Source organism: Hetaerina americana, unplaced genomic scaffold, assembly GCF_022747635.1.
Source record: "Hetaerina americana unplaced genomic scaffold, ioHetAmer1.1.p SCAF_5, whole genome shotgun sequence".
In the NCBI taxonomy this organism is placed as follows: domain Eukaryota; kingdom Metazoa; phylum Arthropoda; class Insecta; order Odonata; family Calopterygidae; genus Hetaerina; species Hetaerina americana.
Window position 1 is genome coordinate 601,981 of NW_027287095.1, and position 23,549 is coordinate 625,529.

General features: G+C 36.0%; 1 protein-coding gene across 3 annotated transcripts in view; it reads right to left on the reverse strand.

The window, feature by feature from the left end:
* Dpp10 (Dipeptidyl peptidase 10) overlaps positions 1-23,549 on the reverse strand; it is a 227,024-nt gene that overhangs the window by 20,615 nt on the left and 182,860 nt on the right. For all 3 annotated transcript variants that reach the window (XM_071591693.1, XM_071591692.1, XM_071591691.1), the window contains exons 4-9: positions 21,771-21,845; positions 20,657-20,709; positions 16,639-16,850; positions 15,350-15,516; positions 7,895-7,998; positions 1,570-1,693 (exon numbers count right to left, since the gene is read on the reverse strand). In XM_071591693.1, coding sequence (XP_071447794.1) covers positions 1,570-1,693; positions 7,895-7,998; positions 15,350-15,516; positions 16,639-16,850; positions 20,657-20,709; positions 21,771-21,845 — 735 coding nt within the window. The remainder of the gene's footprint in view (positions 1-1,569; positions 1,694-7,894; positions 7,999-15,349; positions 15,517-16,638; positions 16,851-20,656; positions 20,710-21,770; positions 21,846-23,549) is intronic.

A 23,549-nucleotide genomic window follows, 5' to 3' on the forward strand; every position in this document is an offset into this window, starting at 1 on the left:
GAGTAGAAGTCCTAAAACTTATTTGGTTGAGTGGTGCAAGACTAGTTAAGAGTTGACACTACAGAATTTCAATGAAAGTGACCAGATGAAACATGAGTAATACAACCTATGGCCCAATAAATGATTGAGCCTGCAGGAAAATGCAGTCATCCTTGGAATTCAAAGTTATTACACAAGAATTTCAGATTTGTCTACTGTTGAATCCATTGGGTCTTCCTTGGACGATACTGTTTTATATTATTTGTTAAATGAGGGTAGTTTGAAAGATTTTCGGAATCACCACCAGATATACCCCATAGTTATAGCAAATCCTTCATATTAAAACACGTAATGCATCAGTGCTTTGAGAAGAGATCTGTGTTGTGGATGCTTCTCTGATTTTGTTCCCGACTAGTGATTTGTGATGATGGAAAAATTGAGATTCGATCAGTGATTAAATACCTTGTAAAGAAAGGCATGAAAGCAAAGGATATTGATGTCAAATTTCAGAACACTCTGGGAGACCCCCGCTGCTTCATATTCAACTGTTGCCAAGTGGAAAGTGGACAAACAAGTTTAAGTTTGGTCGGGACATTTTAGATGATGATGATCCGCCTAGTGGTCAGTCAAAATGTGCCCCTACCCCAGAAATTATTGCAAAAGTGCATAAAATGGTCATGGAGGATCGCCAACTGAAAGTATGAGAAAGCGCTGAAGCTGTAGCGGTGTCATCTGAATGGGCATATCACATTTTAACAAAGATATTGGTTATGAGAAAGTAATCTGCTAGATGGGTGCCGTGACTCTTGATACAGAATGGTAATTTCCAAACAATGTTTGATCCGTTTTAAGAGCAACCTACACGACGCACTGGTGTGTGGCCACAGGTGAAACTTGGGTCCACTTTTATAGCCCAAAGACAAAGCAGTGGAAACATGTTGATTCACAGCCACAAAAGAAAGCAAAGGCAATACAGTCGGTTGAAAAGGTGATGGCTTCACTTTTCTGGGATGCGAAAGGAATTCTGCTGATAGGTCATCTTCCCAATGGTCAAACAATTACTGGACAATACTACGCTAACCTTCAGGACCAACTACAGCAAAAGAAATATGAAAAAAGGCCAGGTTTGGCAAGGAAGAAAATCATCTTTCATCAAGAAAATGCTCTCCCACACAAGTGTCGTTGCCATGTCAAAAATACGTGAACTATGATATGCATTGTTGCCACACCCACCTTATTTGAATGATTTGGGCCCATCAAATTTCCACTTCTTTCCCAAACTCAAAATTTTCCCCGGTGGATGAAGATTCTCTTCAAAGAAAGAAAGAACTAACAGCCAAAGTTAATGGGTATTTTGCAGGCCTGAAGGACTCTAATTTTCGAGATTGGACCAAGATATGGGAACATGTGCAGGACCAAGTGCAATGGTGTACAGGGAGAAAACATTGAAAAATCAAGTTTCACTGAGGTAAGTCATTTGTATCTATTCCATTCCAAGAACTTTCCTAATTACCTTCGTGTTACAGAGAAATACATTGTGTTAAATGGAATACTATCCTAAAATGAAATAAGGATAAAGGGAAAACATACCTCTTGACAATACCACATTGGACTCTTGCACACAGATGTGATGGATATATTTTGAGGCCTGTTCAGCCAAACCACAGCCACCTCTGTGACTGTAACCCAAGCCACAGCTGCAAAATAATGCTCTCTTCATCAGACAGGTGGGTCAATGCAGGCACATGTCATTATGAATTAGGGGAGAAAAGAAAATTTTTTTGTTATGTTGGATTTATAATCACCTTTATTTATGTCTAATACTAAGTTAACTGATTAAAAATAACTACATTAGTTTTACAATTAATGCAGATGAAAGGAAGTCATGCCTTCTGCCTGCTAATCAAATATGCTTGTGAAGAGAGAAAATCAATCAATATTTCCAGTGTACATGCAAGTATGATTTGGAGAAAATGGAGTGGCATTACCTGAAGAAAATTGCTCATGCATATCTGCCACATGGATTACAGAGAGACCAAAACTTCTAGTCTGTTGGCATTTAAACTATAAAATTTGCAAATCTTGTATTCTAGTAATGCATGTTAATTAGGCATTAAAAGCAAATGCATATTATAAACATGGCATATGTGTACCAGTTAAAACTAATTTTAATATTAAAAATGTGATTTAAATTTAACATTGTTTATGATTGCAGGCATTGGATAATTTGCATTGTTTAAAAACCACTGTTATGGAGTTTTTAGAGAACCATAGTTAGAAGTTAAAATATAATTTACACTAAAGTTTTATTTTTTCTATTATAATATTATCGATTTGAAAAATTTTTTGAAACCAAAGGAACTTTGAGATGAGAAACCCTATGCGTGTTTCATATATAGCGTTAATTACTGCATGTGTAACACATTCTTTGACACTTGTCAATTGCATCACTTATTCATATAGTATTAGATATTTTTTATCATTCACAAATCCTTAAACTAGTTAAAAAATGGGAATGACTATTAAATACCATTTATTAACCTTATTATGATAATATTTAACATATTATCTATGACACCTATTTGGTATAAAAATAAAGTCATGAGGTACTTCTATTGCAATTGTTTACACTTCTACTCCTCTTCATGCTGGCACCCTCCTCTTCTTCTATACTGAAATCTATTGTTTCAATTTATGGTTTGTAAAATACAGGTATAACCTTCTCCGTCAAATTTATAAGGCTCACTTACAATTAGCAGAACAGGTGGAAAAGGGAATGGTTTTGGATCTAAATGAATATTACACATCTTTTATACTATTAAAAAAGTATACATTTGTCTTTTATGGTGTATTGGGAATTATTACTAAAATGCGATACATCTCAATGCTATGGTCTCTCGAGTTGAAGTGCACCATGCATCCTCACAGTTATTTCTTTCTTCCAAATAAGGATAATTATGCATTCAAAGAAGACTGGGTGGTGAATTTTTTTTAGGTAATCTACCAGTAAGGTAGGCTTATGATGGACACAACTTCTAAATAAATCTTGTCCCTACTTGCAAAACACAACCCAACATCCTACTCCATAGCAAGCCCCTCTTCATCTCTATATACTTCCCTCCTCTCTTCATCCCATCCATATATCAGGCAAACTGTAAATAATGAAGTTCTTATGTCTATCTATTATGGTGAGTTTTATGCCCACGTAATTTTTAGTATTCTTTTTTGGGGCCCATTACCCTGTGCTCATGTTGTATTTAAAATCCAAAAGAGGATACTAAGACTAATGTGCAATGCACCCCTCAGAGCTCCATGTCGCCCCCTTTTCAAAAAACTTGGTATTCTCCCTCTTTCCTGTGTGTATATGCTAAGTGCTATTGTTTATGCTCATTATATACCACTAACAATAGCATTCACAATCATTATACCAGGACCTGCAGTCATCTACATGTGAACTTCATCAGAACTTGCAAGTCTACTTTTTCCCCCCATAACATGGGACTCTTATTATATAATAACCTTCCTCTGGTTATCAAGAGCATAGAAAAAATGTCAACCTTTAAATTCAAAGTGAGGGACTTTTTCATGCTACTCTTATTCTACACTATTGATGAGTTTCTGAATATGTAACAATATATTGTATTTTATGTTAAGATCTTTGACGTGCCGTATATCTTGGAACATGAATGTACCCAGATCCTCAGGCAAATAAATAAATAAATAAAAAAATAAACATACCTGTCCTATTCCTGGTCCTTCCTTGTTTGCCTAACATTCCTCCCTTATTTATTTATTTTGTATTTGTCTGAAAACAGCACTTTGAACGTTGATATAACCATTTGACAATTACTTACACCCAAGCCCTAGGTGGAGGAAACACCAACTTCGTGGGAATCGAACCTGCAACCTCTGGGTTGGCAGACAAGGACATTACCGCATTGCCACCGGGGCAGATGACATGTAACTTATAACAGTCTTCAATGTCCCACTGGTGATCATTATGCCCTTCATCCATTTTTCCTGCCTCCTTTTGATTTCTCTCAACAATCCCGTCCCTTTGGCCGCCATACCTAGCACTTCCTTATCTGTTTTCCTTTCTGTCCACTTAACCTTCTTCATCCTCCACATCCACATTTCAATAGCCTACAATCCACTCCTATCATCCCACCTTAATGGCCATGTTTCTGTACCATACATTGCCATGTTCCAAATCAAAGTTTTAACCAGCTTTTTCTGAACATCCTTACTCAATGTCCCCGTCATCAACTCCCTCCTTGTGAAAGCCTCTTTGCCTAGTACAATTCTTCTCCTTACATCCCTACTGCTTTGACCATTTAGGTCCAAATCACTTTGGTAGTACGTAAACTGTTCCAATTACTCCAGTTTTTGCCCTCACATTCTAAGTTTAAGCTAAGCCTTTCTTTTTCTGGAAAACTTCATAACCTTTATTTTATTTATATTGATTCTCATCCCATATCTACAAGTATCATGCAGAATTTTTAATTCACTTAGCAATGCTTGCAACCCCTGGGCTGACTGGCAAACTAGAGATATCCGATGTATTCAGGCTTAACTTTGTGGAAATCGATTATCACTGGAGTAAAAAAAAAATAATGTATCTTTAGACCAAATTTTTTATTAGGTGCAAACTAGTTTCAACGCTTAGGCATCATCCTCATGTCTGAGGATGGGTTGAAACTAGTCATTCCTAATGAAATAATTTGGTGGAAAGATACATTGTTTTGTTCTTTTTTTAATTTGGTGACAAACTAGAGCCTGGTCATCAGCAATCCAAACTGTTTTACGAATTCCCATGCTGATTTTCGTTCCTAAGCAATGATAATTGCTCCTGGTAGGGTGACCTATACGAATTCCCATGCCAGATAGGTGAAAGGTTAGGAGCCTGGCGGACGGTAGTCAGATTAGTGTTAGTTCCCATTCCAAAAAAGGTAAAGGCTACATCATGTGAGGACTACAGAACAATATGTTTGAACTTCCATGCAGTTCAAGTGGTTCTCGCGATCATCAGCAAAAGGATAGAGAGCTAGGAAAATGATTACTTCAGGGATGATCAATTTGGGTTTAGGATGGGGAGAGGTACGTGCGATGCCATGGCAGTGAGATCACTAAGAGAGAGGAATATAAAATACAATGAGGATGAATTTGCTTGTTTTGTAGATTTCGAAAAAGCGTTTGATTGAGTGAATTGGGAAAAATATTGAGTATATTGCAGAAAATGGGAATAGATTGGAGGGAAAGGAGGCTAATCCGCAACCTGTACATGTCTCAGACTGCTCAGGTACGAGTGGAAAACGGGGAGTCAGGATGGGCAGTGTTAGGAAGGGGTGTAAGGCAGGGTTGCCCATTATCACCGTTGCTCTTCAACCTGTATGCAGAGGAAATGATTAAAGAGGCATGGGAAGAACTGGAGGTAGTAATGAAAGTCGCTGGGGAATCAGTTAGGTTTGCTGATGACCAAGCTCTAGTTTTTCAGTCAGCCAAGGGGTTACAAGCATTGCTGAGTGAATTGGAAATTCAGTATGATAGATATGGGATGAGAATCAATGTAAGAAAAGCAAATGAAATGCAGTTTTTCAGAAAGAGAAAGGCCAAGATTAACATTAAAGTAGGAGTGCAAAAACTGGAGCACGTTGAACAGTTTACGTATCTTGGAAGTGTTTTGGACCAAACTGATCAAATCAAGGGGGACCTAAGGAGAAGATTTGCACTAAGCAAAAAGGCTTTCACAAGGAGAAGGGAGTTGATGACAAGAATGTTGAGTATGGATGCTAAAAAAAGGGCTTGTTAAAACTTTGATATGGAGTGTAGTTATGCACAGTACAGAAAGATCACTGAAGTAGGATGATAAGCATAGAAAGGAGGCTTTTGAAGTGTGGGTGTGGAGAAGGATTGGGAAGGTGAAGTGGACCAAATGGAAAACAAATAAGGAGGTGCTAGAAATTGGGCAGGGAGAGGAGATTTTTGGGAGAAATCATAAGGAGACAAGAAAAGTGGATGAGGGGGGTATTGATCGGTAGTGGGATTTTGAAGGCTGTAATAGAGGGGAGAATGTTTAGCGAACGAGGAAAGGGAAGGTACAGGATAGGGATGTTGGATGGAATGAAGGGAGGAAGGAAGTATATGGAGATGAAGAGGGAGGAGGAGGTTGGATTGTATTTTGTTAGGAAAATGAACACATTTACTTGGTAGTTGAGTCCATCCAAAGCCTACCTTAACCAGTAGATTACGTAACAAAAATTTTTTGGCAATAATGCAATTTATAATTTTTGGATTCCATTTAAGTGATGCATGGCGAGGAAATCATTATTTCCATAAATATGTATGGTAAAACCATATTATATGGGACAAAGTCATGATTATGACATGGTAAGGTGGATGAAATGAAGACTAAGAATGAGTTTTACTTAAAAAAGTGGAATGATTTTGATATGGGAACTGGTTTTTAGTGATTGAAATTTTACTGTAAACTTGAGATATGTTTGCTGTATTAAGGCAATCCAGGTTTTAGTTGTTGGGCTGCATATTTCTCGGATTTTTGTTCTCTAATGTTAGTAAATATTAGCAGATGTTCTGCAAATGTCTGAATTTATAGGGCTCTCATTGTTTCTAATCAATGCCAACAATTAATGTAAGTTCCATGGTTATAGCAATTCGGGATGGTGTGTTTCATGCATAGAAAGTTAGAAAACCCCCGTAACTATGAAGCCCAAAACATCTTCTGTTGAACAAACTCCAGGTTAATGAAAGAGAGAAAAATTTGAACCCTTCAAATTCAGTTACAACAGAATCAAATTAATAATGCACTACATGAAATACAAGCAGTTTTTTGAAACCAGAGTAGATTGTTCACAGTCATAGCCATTACTCAAAACAAAGTTTCCTTGAGTTGACAATTGTCATATAGGGTCTCTCCACCAGACCTTAGAATGTAGAAGAAAATGAACCTTCTTTGGATTTCATCTTTCTCATTTAGACCTGCAGAGAGGCCATGGAAATCTGCATTCCTTCCTTGTTAATAATGAATTTTTAAAACAACCTTTCCCATATTCATTCTACATTAGTAACATCATACAATAAATATAATTTTGCATTTAAGAGGATATATTTGTTTCATTACTTCCATTCATCTTAAAAGTCATGCATAGAAAATGGCATCATATTTAGCTGTTTAGAGAGATGTTTATAATGTCTAGTTATTAAATATAATGTTTTGGCAATTGCTCTACCAAGAGACTATTTTATGTAAAATAGTCATGTGTTAACTGTGAGTAATGACAGTCACTTATCACACTTTAAGGTAAGTATATCACAATAGATGTTTTCAGCACAATTTTACTTCACGATTAACATTAAAAGCATGCAAATGTTAATCTGAATTGATAATATCCTGCAGTTTAAAATCTTACTTGAATTAAGTTGCAATGTTTACTAATGGAAGATTATAAAAGACTGATTTAATGGTATTTTAAGTTCATTTCCAGTGATGATACCTAAGCTCTCCTTTAGGAAATAACATTTAGACCAAAGGACGAAAAGTTTTGATCAGGTGATCAGCTGCTGAGTGGCAATAGAAGACTAAAAAAATGAGGAGCTCAAAAAGTTTAAGGAGGAGGTTTGAAGGGGGGAAGGTGCCAAATCTACCTGCAGAGCGCAGCATGCGGAGGAGGAAGGGAGAAAAGTAAACTCGCCCTTCTCTCCCCATAAGCGGAGGGGGGCAGGCGGACTTGTGCTATCCTTTGAGGGCACACTTTTCCGCGTCCCTCCTCCGGAATATCGAGGCCGAGGTGTCTTATTGATGGAGAAGGCAGTGATGGGTCATGTCAACCACTATGCTACCAAGGGAGCAAGCCAAGGTGCTGGGGGTGAAGGTTGGAGAGGTCGGAAGGCCACTGACTCATTGGCCAGCGCACTCGGTGGCTTGAGGTCACGTGTTCGGATGTTCTTTGGGTCGGCCAGGTCAGCCACCCACAGAGTCACTATAGGGTTGGGAGTTCCTGGCTGAAGATGATAGCGTTGAGTACCCATTGCAGCACACATGAAGTGGGTGGATGTTTTCGTGCCGGTAATAAGGATAACAGTAAAAATTACAACTTATTATTAATATTCCAGGAGATATTGAAAATTCTACTTCATATTCAACCCTTGACTTTATGCTTTAACATAAGAATCCATATATATATATATATATATATATATATATATATATATATATATATATATATATATATATATATATATATATATATATATATATATATATATAATATGTGTGTGTGTGTGTGTGTGTGTGTATTAATGCATACACACAGCAATCTATTATCATTGCAATTCATATTTTTAGTATTTTAACTGCAAATTCCTCTTGATGGTTCAAGAATCTTTCAAGTTTTCCATTATTTTCTAGCAATCTTTTGAAATATATGATGATGTCAGGTTTGCATTCTGATCAAACTTAGCTGAGTCATTTGCTTAACTTGCATTGGTAATTAACGAATCACTACTTTTTAAGCCAAAAAAATTAACCCTTGTAGTAATTGCTTTTAAAGACTGCTAGAAATAATTGCCATATTGTTTTATGTCATAATTGCATGATTAAAACTATTTATAATTATCCAAAATTGTTACACTTAATTCAATCAGTTGATTTTCATCTAGAATTTTCCTAAAACTTGAAAGATGAAAGAAATTGATTTTTTGGAAAATATTTAATACTAGTAAGTAGCAGATAGTACAAAAATCAGAGACTCAACTAAAGTAAGAACATGTATAAGAAACATCACAATAAATTATTACTCATTTAAACAGTTTTTAGAGTCCATTATATATTTTTTATTCTAGTTAAACTGTAGAGTATCAGCATAAACAAGACATGTTCCAAAGAAACTGCGGGAGATGCCGCAACAGTAACTTTTAATGGAGTCATCCACTATTGTGCATTTCAATGCAAAATTTCAGAGTGCAAAAATCATTCGCCTTGACTGGGATCTCAGTCAAGGTGAATGATTTTTACACTTGAAATTGTTGCATTGATAAACAAGACATTTTTACCATTTGCAGGTGAAGAGAAATGAGATATGAGATGAAAGATATGGAGATGAATAGCATATTTTTCCATTTATTCTAATTTAGTTGGAATAGCCCCATCTAATTTCTGAACAGTAGTTAACTGAAAATACAATTTTTAAGAACAAGAAGTCTTCTCTCTACTTTTCTACCAATATTTTCACCAAAAAGTAAGGGTTGAGGGCTAATAGTGTAATAGAAAAACTGATAATCCATTATATTTCACTCAAGATGTTAAATCTATTATCCAAAGTGTATTAAAGTTGAGGTAATGATAAATGATACAGTTCATGATACATCAGTGATTCAAAAATAATCATTTCCTCATATTTAAACAGACTTCAAACATGAATGAGAGGTTACATAGACCACTGAGGGCTTCACTATTTGATGAGCCCTCTAGTGGATCATCTGTTTGATAAGCTCTTAGCATATGTACACTTAAATAATTCACAAAACAACTTGTTTACGTGTACATCCTCGACATTTGTCTACCTGTATTTTCTCATTTCATGATTCTTATTTTCCTACCAGTGCTTCAAAATATTATTCTTGATCTCTAGGCTTTTGTTTGTGTTATCCAGCATTTTATAATAATCAGTCAACTTTCCCACTACACAATTCCTATTCTCCAAGGACAAATTTCTTTAGACTCAGCACAATAGTACCATTCCTTTCACTTATTTCACAACTTTCATTGGACACACTATTATGTATATTTTGACTTAAAGTTTGTTGAGTGTTGAGATAATCGATACTGATAAGGAATATTATGGACAATATTATGTGCCTGATGTTCAGCTATCTTTGTTCAACTGAAAGTTAATACAATTGTGTGTTATGCGGGAAGAATTTCAGAATTCCCCATTGCAGCATCAATAGAGAGCTTAATGTATTTTGTAGGGTTACCAGAAGGGACTACAATGAAGAAGGCCCTAGCACCCATATTGTGCCCCCCTTGAAAATTTTGCTTTAAGTGTAACAATACAATTTATGCTGCCCAAAATGTTTTAGTATGCTGGAGTGGCTACTTCAACCAGAAATAGGGTTTATTCCTCCAGAGCAGTCATGCTTGAGGAAATAATCCTGTCATAGATCCTCTACACCTCACTACACCAACCAAATCAGAACAAGAGTTTTGGCCAGCTTTATCAAACATAAGGAAGGATATTTTCCCAGTATAACATAACAGAAACAACTGGGCCATTCAGCAGTAGCATAATTATGGGATGAGTATTGCAATGATCAAAGAAGATACATGTGATCCTTAAAATCAAATCTGTTGCTGATTGTGAGTGGCCACAAAATGAATGACTTGAGATCTCTGAACAGGACATTGAAGGAGTGAATTTAACAATAAATCCAGCATAGTGTTGGGTAAAATTTAATTTACTTTAATTTAATGGATTAGTTAAAATGATCATTTATCATCCATGTTGCTGTTATGTTGGCCACCTTTGGTAATGACTTAATTTATGAATTACAAACCTCATATAATACCTAAGTGTACTTTATTTAATTAAAAATATCTACAGCTGTAGAATTTTTATCCACTTTATTTATAAGATATATAACGCCAAAATAATATGGCCATTGCAAAAGTTAAGATCTTAGAGGGACTTCCAAGTCTCAACCTCACCTGACCACAATGAAGTCATCTATCTCCATGTTGGGAGGCTTGATTTCTTTCACCAAGATAAAGACGAGAAACACTGTCAAAGCCTAGTTCTAAAAACCAAATGGATTGTTGTAAAAGTTTGAGTTGGCAGAAGGGCCTCCCAAATCCCAGTAGTGTAAATTCTCAACTAGTCCCAAATGTATATGAAATGTCATTGCAAAGACAATGAAAGTAAAAATATTTAGCAACTCATGACCACAACTTTGGTGCTTCATACTGTGGCCAATTATTTCTAAAAGTCTCAATATATATCCTTTTTCTTTCTAATGAAAAACATGGTAACAGGTAATCAGGTATACTACCTTGATCAAAAAGTTCCCGGAATAACCACCGTGTGGCGCTCCCATCGTTCCGATTTGAGTTCTGTTTTTTTTGTTAAATTGGTACATCTGTTGTTGATATTCCCTTTAAATCTTAGTGTCATAACTTGACATTTGCAAAAGTTACGTAGCCAAGAGTACATCTATCTCTGTGTGTGTTGGCGATTTTTTACAATTTCAGAAATGGATTTAAATTTGCAACAACGAACTTGTATTAAATTTTGCGTAAAAAACGGATTTAGTGGCGCACGGACGTTGGAAATGTTGGAAAAGTGTTTCGGCAACGATTCTCTAAAAAAACCGGTCGTTTACCAGTGGCACGAGCGGTTCAGAAGTGGTCGTGAGTCAATCGAAGATGATGAACGCAGTGGCAGACCATCGACATCGAAAGTCGGTGAAAAAATTGATAAAGTAAAAGAAATGTTGGTCAATAACCGCAAATTAACCATCAGAGAAATAGCGGAGGACTTGAACATTGCCTATGGATCCGCCCAAGACATTGTGGTTAATGATTTGGGTTTCCGTCGTGTAGCAGCAAAGTTGGTGCCGAAAGACCTCAATTTCATGCAAAAAAGAGACCGTGTTGACGTCGCAAAAGACATGATTTGCGAGGCTGAATCCGATCCCACATTCATCAAAAGGATCATTACTGGAGACGAGACGTGGGTTTATGAGTACGACACGCAATCCAGACATCAGGCAAGTGAATGGCGTTCACCAAATGAGCCGAGACCAAAAAAACCACGTCGTTTTCAGTCAAAAAAGAAGGCAATGCTGACGGTTTTCATGGATTACAACGGTGTAGTGCATCATGAATTTTTGCCAGAAGGCCAGACAGTAAACAAAGAGTATTATTTGGGCGTTATGAGACGTTTGCGTGAAGCAATTCGCCGAAAGAGACCAGAAATGTGGGCAGAAAACTCGTGGATTTTGCACCATGATAACGCACCGTCGCACAGTGCTATCATTATTCGTAATTTTTTGACGAAAAATGCAACAAATACCATCCAACAGCCACCGACTTCACCTGATTTGGCTCCCTGTGACTTCTTTCTGTTCAATCGAGTTAAAAAACCATTACGGGGAACGCGTTTTAGCAGCCGAGAGGAAGTAATGGAAAAATCGCAGGAAGCACTGATGGACATACCGAAAACCGACCGTAACTTTTGCAAATGTCAAGTTATGACACTAAGATTTAAAGGGAATATCAACAACAGATGTACCAATTTAACAAAAAAAAACAGAACTCAAATCGGAACGATGGGAGCGCCACACGGTGGTTATTCCGGGAACTTTTTGATCAAGGTAGTATTAAGCAGAATACAATCCTTTAACTACAAACATTAACTTGGCTTGTGACTATTTAACTCATGAATAACAAAACTTGGAAACAATTATCCTAATTTATGGTTAAATTCATTGTTAAGTTTATATAAGAGGTATTTAATAATTATGTTTCGGTGGCTTCAAAAATCAATTTTTGATCAATAAATAAGACCCTCATACATAAATAAGAACATATTCACTAGATATTTGTCAACAAAATTCCCTGCTGCCTCCAGACATTGTTTCACACATGCACTAACTTCTCAAATACTGTTGCAGAGAAGCTCATGCCCAGAATGCAGTGAAAATTTCACATACGGGGTGCGTTCCGAAAGTAATGCAGTTATTAAAAAAATAATTTATTGAATTAATTTGCACAAACACTGAAATTCTTCAAAGTACTGTCCTTGGGCCTCTACAAATTTTTTCCAGCGACTCAGCCATGACCAGTACGCACCCTGGAAGGCGTCTTCGGGGACCTCTCGCAAGGTCTTCCTCACGGCTGATTGGATCTCTTCTATGGATGAAAAACGAGTTCCTTTCAGGGCTGCCTTTCAGGATTCAAGGGAACAAACAGAAGTCTGCTAGGACGACGTCAGGACTCTTAAAGGGGGTGGGGCAGCATTGGCACCTGGTGTTTGGCCAGGAACTCGCGGCCCCATGGCGCGTTGTGGCAAGGTGCCATGCCATGATGGAGTTGCCAGGTGGCGGAGATGTCTTTTCTCATCCTGATGACCATTTTTCGGAGTCTTTCCAGCACATCCACGTGGTAGGCAGCAACTTAACTGTCTGTCCTTAAGAGGAAAAACTCCTTATGGACCACTCCTTTACTGTCGAAAAAGACAAGGAGCATTTTTTTCACTTTTGATTAGCTCATTCTTGCCTTTTTGGGCTTGAGGGACTGATCGGTGTACCGCTCAGAGCATATGGCGTTTTCTGGATTGTATTAATAAAACCCAGGTTTCATCACCAGTGATGATGTTGTCCAAACAAACAGGTTCATTTTCAATACATTGCAAAAGTTCACTTGAAATATCCACCCGGTTGGTCCTTTGGTCGTCTGACAACTCCTTGGGCACGAGCTTGGCACACACTTCCCTCATCGCTAAATCTTCAGTAACAATGCAAAACGCAACAGTAGACGACAAGTTCAGTTCATTGGTAACCATCTTGATACTCAATCGACAGTCAGAGTCCAACAATTGCCGAAAACGAGCCACATTGTTGTCGGTTTTGCTGGTTGACGGCCGCTCAGAGCGCTGCTCGTCGTGAACCTCTTCCCGGCCCTCCTTAAAGGCCTTTAACCACCTCAAAACTTGTGAGTAGAACGGAGCAGAGAGTCCTCGTAACATTTTGTTAGTCAATCAACATCAATCATTTTGTTAGTCCCCTCAAGATACTTTTTCAGTGTATCACAAAGCATACTGTAATTGCGTGACATTGCTTGATTGTCGATTCCATTTTTTTCGTGACACGGTCGGAGCGCAGAGGTTTACAATAACTGAAGTCCTGCCACTTCCACAGCTTGGAGAGCACTGAGATTGGTTTTGCAGCAAAGCTTAGCATCACCCCCACCTACTCCAAGTAGATTGATCCTACTCCAACCAATAGGAGCGGCTCGGGAAATTTAATTGCATTACTTTCGGAGCACACCGTGTAGTTTCCTGGCCCTTGTTATCAATTGAGAAATTCTTACCTTCCAGTTCCTTTTTTGACACTGAGAATAAAACGAAGGCATTTGAGGACCAGATCGGGACTGTAGAGGGGGTTTATTTAACCTTATCTAACCTCACTCTTCAATTTTGTCCTATTTCAACCTGGCAAGTTGAACCAGTTCTGCTGTACTATGGAATCACACCTTTGGTGAGAAAGCCAGGGATTTTGAGTAATTTTAGTTGAACTAAGGTCTTGTAATAGTATCTGTCATTAATTGTTGCTCCATTTTCCATAAATTCCATATAAAAGATGCATTTGACATCCCAGAACACTGTATGACCATTCTTGCTCACTGCAGAACCTTAAACATTTTCTTAAAGGAATATTTCATGTGTTTCCATTCCAATGACATATCTTTGGATTCAGGAGTGAAAGAGTGTACCCAGCTCACATCACCTGTAATGATTCTGTGATGAAAGGTATTTTTCATCTGTTGGCTAACATGGATGTTTCACGCAGTAGCACTTTAAAATATGCAATTACGCAGAGGTGATTGCATGAGGCGCCCATAGTGATGACACTTTTTGGCTGGCCAGAACATGATGCATAATTTGGTAAGATCTCACAATGGAAATTTATACAGGTCTTACACCACATACAGGTTACAGGTCTTAGACCACATAACACACTTAAACACTCTAATTTTTTTGGATCATTCCATTCACTCAATCCACATTGATATCTGCAGCAGCGGTAGATAAACTGACAGGTCCACACTCATCATCCAGACTAATTTGAGCTTTACTGAAGCAATTACACTTTCAGAGCACCATTTCCTCTGACATCAGATCGTTACTGTACATATCAACCAGGTAATAGTGAATTATGCTCCCTGACAACCCCCGTGCGCACTTTCACTGTAAAACTGCCTGCAAATCCTAGTCCACGATTTCAACATACAAATGGTTGCCATTCTGTCTGACAGAACTGAAAATATGGAAATACTCATTACTGCATGTATAGTGGGCTTTGCCACTGTAACATGCATAAATTTGTTGGCAGTGAAACAATGTCTATCTTGTGAGATAGAGGAAGTATGACGCTATTATTACAGTCATAGTCACCTTGTACCGGTAGATGTTGATTTTAAAAGCCACAGAATCTTACTTATAGAACAATGGATATGGAATGCTGAAGTGAACATCTGATATCTAGAGTGAACCATTTTCATAGCTACATTTTCAATGCTGGGAAAAAATTTTTTTCCAAAGTGTTGACTTCTTGGAATGCTTTGGTAATGGCTCACCTTTGGATAGGATAAACTTCGTATCTCTGGATAAAGACGCCCTTCATCTAAAGATCCAAACCAAGGGTATCGCAGCTCCTCAACCATGGTGTCGTTGAAAGTTGCATATAGCATCATGTGGCCATCAGAAGAGAACCAAAGTGCTGTGTTGCTGCCCAAAACTTCCTCTGTTGAGATAAAATTGGGCTAAAATTACACATTATTCAAAAATGTCACGTGCATCATGTGCTTGGTACCACTATGCAATTTATTTAGTTGATTCCAGTAATCATATTTTCCTTTCATCAAAATCTTCTTTGCAATTTTCAAGTATTATATTAAGTAAGTATTATTTTTAATTGCATAATTGCACATAATTTGTGGAAATATTGTTTAGCTTGTGTTCAACTCTAATTTAAATGTACCATATGAGTTATTAGCACAAAATGTGAAACATTTCAACTCAAGAAAATTTTTCTCGATTACTTGGTGCATCTTTTTGTAGGGAATGTACACTTCATGGAAGAGATAATTTTTGCCTTATAGGTCACTTAATTATGCTGAGACTGATGAAAACATAATTGGGTAACATATATTAAAACTAACCCTAATTTTTGATAAAAATTACTTGGGTTTTTTTCTTACTTGCATTTTGTAAAGTCAATATGACATAAGAAGTTGTCAAATCAGCTCTAGAATTGAAGGGTTTGCAACTTTACAAATTCACTAACAGTTTTTATATGGTATTGGTGCATTTAAAACAGCTCATATGTTTACCACAGTAAACTTGGAGAAGTACTAGCAAAAATCATTGTTAACTAACTCATGATGGAAGTAAATGTAAACATTTATTAAATTTGCTACCAGAATAAAAACTCAGATTTATAATGAATAATATTAATTAAAATTCTAATAATTTATTAAATCATTAATACAGTAGAGTTATTCAATGAAAGAGGCAAAATATAATTTAATTTATACAAATAGCAAAAATAACAGCCTATATGTTTTTCATTAGCATCATCACAATTTAACTGATATGATATAACAACATTTGTACCTTTAATAATAATAATGAAGAAAGATACCAAATGTAAAATTTGCTGAGCCTTTAAAAATATATCATTACTTTGAAATACATGGAAATCTCTTTATATTGAGTGGGTATGGGTGACGTTAGGAAGTTGTGGTATTAAAAATCAAAAGAGATCACTATACATAAAAAAGGACCGCCACTGTTCTAAGGTTAAAGTGGTGAGAAAACATGCATGCACATAAATAGATAAGTTGCAATGAATCTCTTGCTTTACCTTCATAAAGCCAATCTGGAACTCCATGTGAAACCAACCCTGGTTTAGCTGTGTGGGTTACTCGGAAGACTAATGACCCCCTAGGTCCAGGCCGGTAGTATATGTCACCATGCATCACCATGACAAGAGCATGTCCTCTTGGAGTCCATGCTGCATACTGTAGTGCTGGATGACTTGGATCGTCAGGGACTGGAGTCAATGGAAAAACCTCCCTACAAAAAATCAGCAGTGCTTGTTGGTATTAAGTTGTAGGCATTCATATTTGTACAGTTTAGTACTCATCAGTAATTAGTCAATATTATTTCTTCCACATTAATAAATATTTAAGCAATGAGAGGGAAAACACATGGGCAAGGAAATTTGATTATATCAATCGTAACTCATGACAATAAAATAGTCACAATGTTTGCCATACCCTATTTCCATAATATTTTGAAAATTGTGTTCATTATGATGAAAAGGAAACCAAGAAGTTCTAGGCAAGGTAGGAGAGGAGAGAAGATTATTGAAAGAAATGCAAAGAAAGCAGGCCATGTGGATGCAGGGTATAGTGAGCAGCAATGAAATGTTGAAGAATGTAATAGAGGAGAAATGGTAAACAAATGAGATAGAGGCAAGAAAAGAATAGGCATATGGAATAGAGTGAAGGGAGGTATGTAGTATTAACAAATGGTTTATGTTTACAATGTATGTTTACAGAGTATTTATTAAATTATTTGCTGTAGGGTTTAGAAGTACAGTGATTAATCCCTGAATCCAAAAAACCACCTTGACCAGGAGACTACTCTAAATTATAATAATTCATATCATAGTTCAATAAAGTGCCTCAGCCTTTGGCCTCACTCAGAGCAGACTGACATGTAGGGAATGCATCCAGGGTTATTGGATGCCAACCTTAATGCAATGAAGGGTTAATGCAACCAAGCAGCCTGATTCTTTGGTCAGGAGATGGCATTCGGGAGCTGTTCCACCCACTGAAGGAGAAATGGACAATGACACGAGTAGAAAGGTTTGTGTTTAAGGGTCCACATCCTTTGTGCTTAAGGGTCTAGTACCTAAATTTTAAAATAAGAAAATTAGAGGCAATAATTTAAAAGTCGTTGGAAAATATGGTGATGAAAAAGTAAAGGCTGAACTATTCTCGGGGAAGCAAAAGGAAGGCGATGGTGCTGCATTATAAAAATTATCTGGTGCAGATCATAAATTAGTTGTTCCCAAGATGAGTACATTTAGAAAATAATCATAAAGAAAAATGATAATTATTGCAAGATGTAACATCTGTAATATTCTGCACATTTCTGATCTTTTTCATCTGTTAACATGAGAAGATAAAGAATTTGCTGTGCTCACTGTGATTTCTATGGTAAAATTGTATTAAATGTTGGTGCTTGCTGAATGTCGCCTCACATTATCCAAAGCAACCTTTAATAGAAAGGAATTTCTGATGGGCAACTAGGAGGTGGTTCCCATAGTGCTTTTCACTGTTGCTGACAAACAAATGGGTTACTATGGTAACCATGGCAGATGTACAGTTGTTCCACTATCCTGCCGTTGGCGACTCAGGCATTGTCCTGTAGCCATCACCAATCAGAGGCAGTGCCAATTTGGGTTATGATAACCAGGTGCTCATATCAAAAGTAGTGATTTTAAATTTATTAGAGACAGTGTGGTTGACAAATATCAGACAGTACTCGTAATATTCATTTGAGATTGTTCTGTTAATGAATATTTTTAATTTGAACATGCTGAAAAAAGCATTCATTTAAAAATCTCATGTCCCTTATATTTCTTTGGTTTTGTTTCCATATCTCATAAATAATGGCTAAGATGGCTGATACATATGAATAAAATCGAAAGGGTAAGAAATAAGATGATTATATTTGGGCAATTTGAATATAAAAGAGTATATTTTCGTTTTTTTTTGTATTTATTAGGTTGTGAAAAAACAGTTAAAAGAATTGATCATGGAGCTCCATTCATTGCCTGCCAATTTTTAGAGAGATACCCCAGCAGCTCTTTGTACTTGGTGCTTCATAACTTATCGAATGTTACATCAAGAATAACAAGGAACGCCCAAGAAAAGGATTTATGATGTTCAGAGAAACAGGTTAGTAATTGAGTAATGTGGAAAATAATCTTTAGTAGGTGGTAGGTATACAACCTATAGTATCTGTGGCCAGCAGAAGATAAAAACTTGCCAAAGTAATCTCACTCATTCAAAGAATTTTTTGCTTTCTTTGTGAGAAAATTGCATTGCAGGATTAGTGAAGCCATTGAAATTGCAAAAATTATTTAATGACAATGTGATGGGAGGCTACCTCACAAGTAATTCCAAAACATTTCCTGGACAAAAGGTTTTCAAATGTTGGTCAGTTTCAATCAGTTGCTAATAAATATACAACTTTTCGTAATATTGAAAGGTATTTTTTTAACAATATGATTTACTTTCAAGTGGTTCGGTGGTCTCTTGTGCATAGTGTAGGGTTTCTGGTCTCAAGGTTTATCCTTAGCTTCACCCTAGCTGGGTGATTTTAAGATTCTACCATCCTGGGAATCCTCAGGTGGCACAGGAAAAGGAATTGGACCATAGCATTGATTTCAATATTTCACATATTTTTGTCTCTGAGCTGTCAAGTGCCATGCTCCATGTAGACTTTTTGATGAATTGCTTCCTTGATTGCAATCTTGCATTCTATGCATGCAGAAATTACCTCTGCTTCATAAATACCTTCTTAGGTTGAGCTATTCTTTCCTCCTTGTCAGTTGAAATACTCTAATCTCTAGTTAGACACTGTTTCCCTGGTAGATGAAGAATTCCACTTGGTCTGATTTCATTGTCTAGAATTGTGATATCTACCTTTAGTTTTTCTCTTCCACACACTATGATTTTAATTTTGTTCTTGTTGATGCTCTTAGTATATTCCTAAAGTACTTGGTTCATAGCATTCAGAATTGCATGTGCATACCCTTGTGCATTTCTAATGCTACTGCAAATGTCATCTGCAAACTGGTGCAAGTTAATTTCTTCAGCATTCACTTTGATTCTGTTGATGACAAATTCTTGTGCTTCTTTTATTGACTCTGCTAGAAAAACGTTGAATAGTGCTGGTGAGGGGTTGCATACTCGTCTCCTTTGTTTATTTTGGCTCCTATCTTACTTCAGTTTTTCATTTGCATGGTTCTAACCTGATTCTTGTAGAGGTGATATATTATTCTTCTGTTGTTAAGGTCCTGTATGCATACACATATAGGAAAGGCACTGGGAACATTCCTGGGTGCCAAGAAAGAATGGAACAAAACGCTCTATTTGCCTAGTTTCCCATGCATGTAATGGCTTATATCTAGAAAAAATATGATATATACAGGGCTATAATTTCATGTTGAGCATAAAATATTTTTGCAAAGAATACATAACTAATTAATAGCATCAAATTCACCAGCAAAGTTAGGTCAAACTTCATAATGAGTTTCCCATTTATGGAATGGTTTATATCTAGAAAAATATGAGGCATATAGAGCTATAATTTTGTGTAGAGCATAAAACATGTGTTCAAGGAATGCATGGCAAAGAATAGCTTCAAATTTACCAACAAATTCAGGTTAGACTTCATATTAAGGTCAATATGCAAATAAGTATTGTGAATTGGTGGAAATAAATAGAAACCGTGGGGTTTAAAAACACTGAGATTCTTAATAACTGATTACAGCAATTTTATTCCAGATTTTAGCTATTTTTAGTAGATTAATGACTGGTGAAATTTTTTAGTGCTATGAAAAGTAATCGAGTGTATTCATTTACATGATGACTTCTAGTGTTGTCATTTGTTCTTTTACAAAGAAGTTGGTAGATATTGTGAAATGGCAAGTACAGGGAATTTAATTTTGTTTTTCATCATCATATTTATATTGTATATACCGATAAATATATAATACCATAATGAAAAAATCCTAATAAACATTAGGCAGTACATATTTTTGATATATTAAGTAATTTAAAAAATTGATGGTGAAAACTTACGTGGTTGCCACATCGTAGACGGAATATTGTGCGAGGTAGGAGTGCCGAAATAGCTGTTGCAGGAAAGTAAATAAGGAAATAAAGACATCAGACAAAGAAATATATTAAACATTATAACATGTTTTTTATCTTGTTATTAGTAATGGCACAAATGTTTGTTTGGTAGATGGTTTATACAAATTAATACCCATTGAAAATTGAAAGAAGCATTCATTTTGTGCACATAGTATAGTATATGTTCATAAACTATTTTAAAGTTTGATTTGAAATTCTTAATTTTAAAGTTATTCATGGTAATTAGTTTTTTTGTGGACTTTTGATTTGGAGGCAGTCATTCTATGAATGGACTGCTTTATAGAAAAATTGCTTCCCTTATGTAAATAAAAAAGTATTAATTTGCTGTTCTAAAATTTGCTACTGGATTATCATTAAAAGTGCTATGAGATTTTTCATCCTGTATGTATTTGGTATTAAGCATTTATTATTGGTATTGTTATGGTAATTATTGGTAGCATGCACTTATTATCTAGTTGTGGCGATCAGTGTAATGGAATCAGTGTAATGGAATTGAGGTACTAATCTTTAATATTTGTAATATCTTTGTTTGTCAGGAAAAATTTAATCTGAAAATGTTTATTGGACACAATAGAAACTAATGAAGTACATATTCCAAACCACAGTTATAAACCCTAAGGTCAGTTTGATACATGAGGGTAGAGCCAGTTTGGCCCAACGGCATGTGAAATTTACACATCAGGGAATGGGGCTACATATTTCCTTACCCTGTGCTGTTGCCTATGGTTTCTCAAGAAGACCTCGTACCCAAAGAATAACACGGCTTGGGTGAAGCTAAGGGTGCCCAGAGGCATGCCACGGGATCAACCCTGGGCCCTCCAGTCAGTAATCCAATTCTCTACCCACTGGACTATCACATCCCTTAAGTGACATGATCATTTATGCTATAATCATTTATTTGTAAGATCAGGTGGCTCATTATAACTTTCCCTTTCCCATTCCCAAAATCTGACCGTTATTACATTTGTTGAGTTTCTTCTTACTAGGTAGAGTTTTCTGTTGCACATATGGTAGATTAGTAGAGTTTGAATGAACTTACCTTTTGGACATTATGAGCCAGGAGAATGAAACGGCGATCAGGTGACATCGAGAACCTTACAGCATTCAGCCTTCGCTGAAATTGAACAGGAAAAGCAATTACAAAACAAAATTCAACTTCAGCATTCATGTTTATAATTTTTCTAACATTTTTTGAGAGATCTGATATTTTCTGTTACATTTTTCAACTGATAAATTGTGATGGCAATTAGTTTCAAAATTGTTATCAACAGATAACCTTAAGTAAATTTTCTACCTTTAGAGATTTCTGATGAATTTTTATGGACTAATTAGAATGTATTTTGATCATATTTTTCATTTATAGTGCAGACCAAAAAATATTGAGTCTCTGAGTTACCTTTGGTTTTTCTGTACAAATGTTGCTAATTGGTGTCAATATTTTTTCCATTTTGCTATGTTGAATTAAAAATGATCTATCAACATGGCTCTTATATTTTAACTTTAAAAAAAATCATAGTTAAATCCTAAAAACATTCTAAAAACTTCTGGAAAATAAAAATATGAAGCACTGTAACTTTAATATATACCTGAAAAGGTATATATTAAAGTTATTTGTTGAATTGATTTTATATTAAGAGTAAATTTCCCTTCAACAGTTCCATTTTTTGTCATTGGAAAAGTTGAACAAATTTGTACTCTGAAAGATCTTGCACAGCTCATTATAGACTTACTATCACATCTAGTAATCAGTTGGATAATGTACTTTCATGTCTAAACACTAAACCTCAGTTGTTTAAAATATTGAATGGATGACCACAACCTAAGGAGTGTATTAACATATAATTTTCAAGTAAAAATTAGCTTGAAAATCTATTTGAACATATAATTTTTCCATGAAATTGCTATTCATTCGAACGAAAGGCATAGTATAAAAAGTAAAATAGTGAGAATTTGATTCACTTGCTGATTTAATTTAATGAGAATTTTCAAAGTGTAAACATCATTTGCCTTGACTGGGATGAATGATTTTGGCACTTTGAAAATTCTACAGTTTAATGCATATTAGCAGATAACTCAGTTAAAAGTTACTGCATGTCCCGCCATTCTTTGAATTGATTTAATGTTGAAAGTTTTGGTTATTTTTGAAGGCTGTTTGGGTTATTTCAATCTGTGAGGCAATTGAATACTTCGAGTGATTAATTTGAAAAGAAAAGGAAACAAAGAAAGATAAATTGAGAGAATTCTGGTGTTGGCTTGATGGATCCTTAAGATTTATCTTGCATGCAAACAAATGAAATGAGAATATTACTGCCATGAATTGAAAGTGTATCATGTAACTGCTGCAGGAAGGATCTTCAAGAGCTATTTTGTGCTCTGATCAACACATTTTATTGTATCAATATAAGGAGTAGAGTAGTAGAGTGAGTTGGTCACAATAATAACGAAACTTCCTGACTGTCGGGCCGCGGTAATTTCTGTTGTCTTTACTTCCTGTCGTTGTCCAAGATCATAAGTCAGTACTCGAGCTATAGAACTGGTCCATATCTCTGTAATATAGCTCTGTTCTATCTTGCTAAAATAAATTACTTTCATTTGACCTCTCGGTAAATATATAAAAAAATGAGGCATTAGTAAAGATTCGTCGCTTGGGATAAATTTTGCTGTTAACCCAAACTTAAAAACGTGAATCCTCTCTTACTAGGAGATAGGGACAGCTTCCAACCTTATGACGATTTCTTCGCTAAGGACGAAGTTTCAGGAAGTTCAATGTCCAATCAGCTTTCGTGCGACTCTGAGGCTAATTATGGAAAAACTGAAT